Source organism: Hemicordylus capensis, chromosome 4 (assembly GCF_027244095.1).
Source record: "Hemicordylus capensis ecotype Gifberg chromosome 4, rHemCap1.1.pri, whole genome shotgun sequence".
Lineage (NCBI taxonomy): Eukaryota > Metazoa > Chordata > Lepidosauria > Squamata > Cordylidae > Hemicordylus > Hemicordylus capensis.
The window spans coordinates 300,651,079-300,659,144 of record NC_069660.1 but is presented as its reverse complement, the minus strand read 5'-3'; the positions used below and the strand labels follow the sequence as shown (position 1 = coordinate 300,659,144).

The 8,066-nt window shown below is 43.3% G+C and overlaps 1 protein-coding gene across 7 annotated transcripts in view; it reads right to left on the bottom strand.

Moving 5' to 3' along the window:
• Positions 1–359: 359 nt before the first annotated feature.
• The window catches only part of MTBP (MDM2 binding protein), a 44,780-nt gene continuing 37,073 nt past the window's right edge, over positions 360–8,066 (bottom strand). For 6 of the 7 annotated variants that reach the window (XM_053246613.1, XM_053246609.1, XM_053246614.1 and 3 more), the window contains 4 exons: positions 6,723–6,972; positions 5,439–5,552; positions 1,779–1,844; positions 360–653 (listed from right to left, as the gene is read on the bottom strand). In XM_053246613.1, the coding sequence (XP_053102588.1) occupies positions 615–653; positions 1,779–1,844; positions 5,439–5,552; positions 6,723–6,972 (469 nt within the window). In that variant the 3' untranslated portion in view covers positions 360–614. The remainder of the gene's footprint in view (positions 654–1,778; positions 1,845–5,438; positions 5,553–6,722; positions 6,973–8,066) is intronic. The other variant, XM_053246610.1, reaches the window with a different exon arrangement.

Sequence of the window (8,066 nt, the reverse complement as noted above, 5' to 3'; positions counted from 1 at the left end):
TATGGGAGAGAGCAAGTCCAGTTAAGAATAGCCACCTACAGAACTCTCACACTCTACTCTACTGGTGTCCTTTGCTTTGCATGACTGAAACATGCTGCAGATTGAGTCAGGATCTGTAGATTCCTAGGATGGGTTTGGTTCTAGCTTAAACAAAGGTGTTCCACCAAAGGCATTTGGGTCCTTTACATTTTTAGCATTCTATAACAAAAGTGACAGTTCTCAATAGTTATAGCTACAAAGTGCACAAGTGCCATCTTCTTGTAAACTTTATATGGCTAGTTTATAAACCACAAAGAAGATGTTTACAGAGTTAAGTGTCTCTTAAATCGTGCAAATGAAAAAAAGATAAAGCTGTCAACTGCTAAAAAAACCTTGGCTTTTATTACTCTAAATAAAAACCTGTACAAGCTCCACAAAAAGAAAAAGCAGAGGGTTCATCATGTCCTTTTATACACTGCAACATAATAAATACATACACATATATATTGTGGCTTACTTCACAAAAATAGTTAACATGGCAGATCTTGTAGTGTGCTGAACATGCTCTCGGCGGTGGGCAGCCCACACTGTCCATTCATGCATGGTGTTTACTCAAAATTGGGCTCAGGCATATGTCATTTCTGTTTGGTCTTTTCCAGCACCCATTCAATGACCTGTTAAAACATTCCAAGAAATGAAATTATTTCATAAGAAATGAAATAAGAAAGGTAGATCTGGCAAACAGAACTTAATCGAGATCTACCGGTAGATCTCTAGGTGATTTGCAGTAGATCAGCAAAGGGGTTCTGACTCCCAATTGTTGAGCAACAGCAAGAAAAACCAACCACCCCCAATGTGGCTGCTTGAAATAAAGAGCTCAGGGGAAAACCAGGAGTGGATTTGGGTGTGAAAGGACTGTGAGCTCAGTTCTGGTACTGAAACATTCCTGGTCTGAGCATCAGAGGCACCATGTTACTTAATTCTAAGTGTACGCCTACCCTCCTGAGCAGCACGCATGCATTGTCCCTTTGCTAAGCAGGGGTTGCCCTGGTTTGCATTTGAATAGTAGACAACATGACACTATTCCCTTTAGGGGATGGGGCTGCTCTGGGAAGAACATCTGCATGCTTGTATGCAGAAGGTCCCGAGTTCCCTCCCTGGCATCTCCAAGATAGGGCTGAAAGAGGCTGCTGCCAGTCTGTGAAGTAGACCATACTAAGCTAGACAGACCAATGGTCTGACTTGGTAGAAGGCAACTTCTTATGACCTTAGGGTTCTAGTTTGTTTTTTCTTAAAAGAAAGACACCCCACCACAATTGCCTGAAATCTGCCCACCCATGGTGGGAGTAATACTCACAGAATGCTGAACCTAATGAACCCTGAGGTGGCTCTTTAAAAAAAAACCAACCTCAAATTTTAAATAGGCTAGCCAATAGCTGAATGTTGCTAGCACATTCCCAAACTGCAGGCAGGTATTAAGCTGGGTAATCAAACAAGGAACATTCCACACCAAAAATCAGGTCACAGTTCACAAATTAATACTAAGGGAATATTTATGTATTAATGTTGGGATTAATAAATATACAATCTACTCCAAATTTTCTACAAGCCCATTACCGACACTACTTGAGGTAACCCAACTCAGGCTAGAGAATACAGAGAACCACAAAGCCAATGATGAGCATGGGAAGCCAGCAACATTTTGCAATCATGTCTAGTACAAAGAACATGACTACGTATATATATAGTTTTTGTTCAGCGCACACACAGCACCTAGCATCAGAGAGGCAGGTAGTCACCTGTTTAACATTGCTGTTTGCAGCTTTCTTCATTTCATCAAACAGACCCCTAGATGTTTTCAGATCCTAAGAAAGAAATGCATTACTTTACAAACATGCTATCATACTGATCTCAGGATTTAGATTTAAGGTTAGTGTGAGGAAGGGAATAAATACATAGCATCTATCTATATCTCTTAAGCATACCCGTTGCTAATCCCATGCGCGGCAGCTCTCACGAGGGTTCATGAGCAGCTGCTGGATAGCGACGGGGACTGGCGGGAGGGAAGAAAATGGCGATTGCAGCAGGCCGGTGGGCAAAGAAAACGGTTGTGAGTGGCAGGCAAATAAAATAGTGGCAAATGGTGTGTGTGTGTGGGGGGAGAAAACGGTGATGAATGGAGGTGTGCAGAGAAGAAAACTGGTGATGGCAGTGGTTGGGTGTGTGAGAAGGTGGTGTCGAACTAGAGGCACAGATGCTCTGTGCCCGGCCCAGCTAGTTCTTATTAATACATCACTACAGTACTGTAAAAGTAAACATAGCAGTAAGGGTAAGAGCTGAATCAAGTATTCCTTAATTTTCGCTTTGGAAGTAGCATAATCAGCACAACCAACAAGTTTACCAAAAAAATACCTCATTGGCCATATTCTTCATTGCTTCTCTGACTATTGCATCTTCCCAGCACAATTCTTCTTTGCCCTCACAGGCCTCTGCCTCATTTGCCAACACTGCCATTTAATCCTACTGGTTAAGGCTGCCCATGTGATTTTTTGTGAGCATGTCTGACATTCGCATACTAGAAGTGGTGGTGTGACATCATTGAAAAAACCATGTCAGATTCAATGGTAGTGTAAGCAAATGGGGCAGAGAACTCGAAGAAGAATCACAAACAGGACAAAACACGCACACAAAACACGAAATGAGGTAAGTTGTTTTGGCTCCGCCTGAGTAAATACTGTTCATTATTTAGCAACTACCTTGATGGTTTACCTTCAGGACAGTAGAAGTCTCTTAAGCCATACGCCAGCATGGGACCTTAATGTACTAATTGTAAACCATTTCACCACTAAATTGTAAGTGTGAGTATCCAAAAAGAGGAGTTGGCACATGGCAAGGATTTTGCACACTGATCAATTGTGCCACCTATGCAAATGGGATAATTTTTGCAGCATGCTTCATGAACTAATAATTATCAGCATGAAGACTCAGGCACTGTGTGAGCTATAGGGGTGAGATGTCTTATCAGTGTGCCCAAAATTTTGGCATAGCCCTGTCCTAGTCTTGAGAATGGCTTTCTGGAACTGAATTCCCTGCTAGCCCGCTACAGCAATGAGTTTCCCATTGGCCTGTATCTACCAGGGGCAGTTCAACATTATTTGGTGATTTGGTGCAGGGTGTTATCAATATGCTGATAACTCCCAAATCTATTTCTCTATGTCAAACTCATCAGGAGAAGGCATAACCTCCCTAAATGCCTGCCTGGAGGCAGTAATGGGCTGGATGACGGATAACAAACAGACTGAATCCAGATAAGACGGAGGTACTTATTGTGCAGAGTTGGAATTCAGGAGACAATTTCGATCTGCCGGTTCTGGATGGGGTCGCACTCCCCCAGAAGGAACAAGTACGCAGTCTGGGGGTGCTTCTGAATCCGAATCTCTCCCTGGTGTCCCAGTTTGAGGTGGTGGCCAGAGGTTCTTACACCAGCTGCAGCCGTTTCTTGAGATGAATGACCCCAAAACGGTGGCACATATGCTGGTAACCTCTAGGCTGGATTACTGGAATGCACTCTATGTGGGGCTGCCTTTGTACGTAGTCCGGAAAGTGCCCTTGGTCCAGAATGCAGCAGCCAGATTGATCTCTAGGTCATCTAGGAGAGACCATATTACTCCTGTTTTGAAAGAACTACACTGGCTGCTGATACGTTTCCGGGCAAAATACAAGGTGCTAGTCATTACCTATAAAGCCCTAAACAGTTTAGGTCCTGGGTATTTAAGAGAACGTCTTCCTCGCCACAAGCCGAAACCACCTGTTATGATCATCCAGAGAGGTTTGCCTGCGGCTGCCGCCAACTCATTTGATGGCTACTCGTGAATGGGCCTTCTCCGTTGCTGCCCCTGGACTTGGGAATGCGCTCCCTGTTGAAATAAGAGCCTCCCCATCTCTGGCAACTTTTTAAAAGGCACTGAAGACACATATATTCACCCAGCCTTTTAATTAGATCTATGGTTTTAAATTTTTATGCTGGTTTTAAATTATTTTAACGTTTAAATGATTTTAATTGTTAATTGATTTTAATTGTTTTTATTTTGTTGTAAACCACCCTGAGATATTTTTAGAAGGGCGGTGTATAAATTAAATAAATAAACAAATCAACAACAACATTATCACTTTGGTTTCTGCAAGTTAAGCAATTCTGCTAGATTCACAAGGTGCCTTATACAGAGGCAGACCTTTTGGTCCATCTAGCTCAGTATTGTCTACACTGACCGGCAGCAGCTTTCCAAGGTTTGAGGCCGGAGTCTCTCCCAGCCCTGCCTGGAGATGCTGCCAGGGGTTGAACTGGGGTCCTTCTGCATGCGAACCAGATGCTCTGTCACTGAACTATGGTCCCATTTCAAAGCTGCAAGATGTCATACAAGCTTGAAGCTCTCAAAAACCCTCCAGTTCAGCTCTGCCTTATATATGTATAGCAACAGACCACAACAGGGGAGAATTTAAAAAAAAAAAAGACAAAATAAAATTTTGCAAGGAAGATTTTTATCTGGTGAATGAAATTGCCAGACTCCTTGTGACTAGGGGCTGCTTCACACAGTTCATTTGTAGGTGCAGGCCAAAACAAAACAAAAACAAACCACAATTGGAATGTGCACAAAATGCATTTTGCTATCCGAGCCCAGAATAGAACAAAAAATGCATGGAATGTTCCATCAGAACCACCAGCTGAGCCAGTTGTTCCAACAGAACGACCACGTTCTGAGCATTCCAACCTGTTCCGAGTGCCATTTTGGAATCCAAAATGGCACTCTTCTGGCCTCTGTGCATGCGCAGCAGCCATTTGAATGTTAGTGCTGGTTCCAAAATGGTGCTTGGATCGGGTCAGAACATTCTGTCTTGCAACAGGCCATTCCATTCAGAGCTTGAAACAGGGGCCCCCCCATTTTAAAGGGTGTTCTGTTTCGAGTCTGGAACACTCAAAACAACCCATTTCGAGGTGGAACGTTCTGCACATCCCTATACACAATTTGTATGCCACAAACAGGAGACTGAAAAGACATATATTCAGTGGAAGGATACCTTCCTTCACTGTGTGAGTAAAAAATATTTATATTGCACTTTTATCATCATCTTCATCATCATTAGAAGCAGCAAAGAACAAGGGCTAAGAAGTTCCTATCATTTGGGGTTGAATTCTTCACGAAGTAAGGCTGTGTTCAGACTCATATTCTCAAATACAGAACGAACACTGAGGAAATGATTCATACATCATGATATATTTTCATATATCCACTCAAATAATCGGGGTAAAGTGCTATGCATGCTGCAGGAAGACTGCAATCACTTTGTTGAACACACCACACGCTTCCCCCGCCTGTCAGCTTTCAACAACTTTGCCATCAGCATGACATAACATGTGTGCTATTCAGGGTGTGGGAAAACATGGAGGAGACTCAATGTACCTTTAAATAAAACTTGGCTATCTCAAACAGACGTTGGCTGCATGTCACAAAGCACTTGTGGTCTTCAGCAATTCCATGCTTCTCCAGGGTTTTAGTCACCACCTCCTTCAACATCTTGAAGAAAAACAACACAGGCATATTTAATAGTCTGCGGCCCAGCACATGATGCGCTCTGCTTCTAAACCAGCCTTGGCATCATTCTGTTCAGATGACAAAACGAGTGAACATTTGTGCTTCTCCGTTCAGCCCAGCTCTAGTCGGAGACTGTGCCATTCCACACATTACACAGAGGCAGATTCAGGCTTGCCACCAGCTGTACATTCAGCAAGGAGCTGCAGCCAGTCACATCTCCCGGATAAAGCTAGCTGTATGCTACACATGTATTTGCTACATGCACATTTTTAGGCATACACCCAATGCCTTTTACAGTAGCTGTCCAACAAAAACCGTGCAATGTATGAAATGGCCCCTCCACACAAACCAAGGAATATAAGCACTCTTGCCCCCAGCATTCTCTCCACCTGAAGAAGTGAAGTGATCACTTGTTTACCTCCTTCATTGGAACATGAATAAAGCATAGATGCTGTTCTTTGAAGATGAAACACTAGCTGCTAGACCTTATTTTTTAAACCATCACATGTACATAACCGAGTGTGTGGATTTCTCTTTTGCTGCTGTTTGGCTTCCTTTAATTTCTTCCCCCACCATTGGCTAATTATTTAAAGCTCCTTCATGTTACAATTTCCTGTACGGAAATTATTCTTGCACCTGGGGAGTAGCATATATAGTTTACAATAACTATAAAGAAGCATTTTGCAAAGCATCAAACCCGTGCACTAGCAATATCAGCTGAAGATTTTATTATGGTGGCATTTGTTTACACTGTGGAATACACCCCTCCCTAACCTGTCACCCTAGGGACCGTGGCCTGTCCCACGTGTGGGCCAGCACATCTCGCCCCACATTTCCTCACGAGACAGGATGCACAATATAGGACAGAAACAGGAGACAAGAACTAGAGTGCTCGCAAACAGCATGAGCAGAAGAGAAAAGGGGCAAAGGCAATGGAAAGAGTGTGAGAGCAAAACAGGCAGCAGTTCAAGAGGTCAGTTGGAGAGGCTGTGAGGATCCAGCGATCTGTGCGGTCTACTGAGGAAGAGAGACTGACTGAATGCAAAGCTCTCACACATACATTTAAACTTGCATTTTGGCTCTGCTTCTTTCATCTGGACATGGAAAAAGAAAAACCCGCTTCATTTTTAGCTTCCATGAAAAATCCTTTACCCGTGTGTGCTTCTGAGACCTCGGTTCTTTTGCTGGCTTTGATATTTCTGGCTCTTTAACACACTTTTGGCTGGCTAAGCTACTTTTTGTGACTGTTTTCTGCAGCCGATTATGAGCCTGTTTCACAGCCACAGAAGACAGTGAGGCGGACGTCTCCAGCTGCTTTCTTGAAACAGTTCCTGAGTGGCGGCCACTGCTGCTTCCGCTTGCCTGAGACACGAGAGAATCCGAACTTTCAGATTTCATTAACCTAGATAGCAGAGTGGAAGAAGCAAGACTTCTGAATACATTCCATTCAACTTTTGTGCTTTGCCTTTAACATGCTGAAATAATGTCACACACACGCAATTAAAAGATAGCAGCCTCCTCTCGGAGTACAACGGTAAGCCTTTCTGTTCATTCTCTCTGGCATGGATGACTAAGTGACACCACTTGCTGGAGATGTGACCCGAAGCCAACATCTTGCAGGATGCAGCCTTATAGGGCCTTAAAAATTCATTTTAATAGTATGAAGTATTCACATATAGTACACTATACAGGAACGAAGACATTGTTCCCAGCCTATTTTTAGATTATTTCAAACAAAGCAAATGGCTGCACATCGTCTTGTATTTTGTCATTCCAGAACAGAATCATTCCATTTATGTAAAGATTTATCATCTCCCTTCCTTGACTCTCACGATGACCATTTAGATAAACATGCCACATCCCAGGTCTTGATTAAGTAGTGTAACATGGCGGGGGGATTAATATTTCTCCCACAATGGAGAAGAGCATCCTTAGATGGGTTATGCCTCCTGCTCACTCTGGAAAGGAAAGGCCACGTAAATTCTAGGACTGTGCGTGTCAGTAAAGCTGACATGAGAAAGCCAGCGTGGTGTAGTGGCTAGAGTGCTGGACTAGGACCGGGGAGACCCGAGTTCCAATCCCCATTCAGCCATGCTACTAGCTGGGTGACTCTGGGCCAGTCACTTCTCTCTCAGCCTAATCTACTTCACAGGGTTGTTGTGCTTCATAGGCAATTCCTTCTGTGCCTTTCTACACACATCTCTCTGGGCTACCTCATCATCTTAAACAGGAGTCCCTAAGCCTTCAAGAATGTATTCCTCTGGGGAGAAACTCAGCTTCAGATATATCTCCCAGTGCTTCTGGCAGGAGGAAGGGGAGGCAGTTTGTCATTTGCTGGAGAAGCAAATAGATCCCACCCACTGTGGAGAAAGAATCTAGCCAGGTAAACCCAATGTTCTCCAATGTTTACGAATAACCAGTCTGACAATGATTAACAAATGTACTGTATAATCAATTCTTAGTCTTCCAATAGCACTATTGATTTTATATTACAAA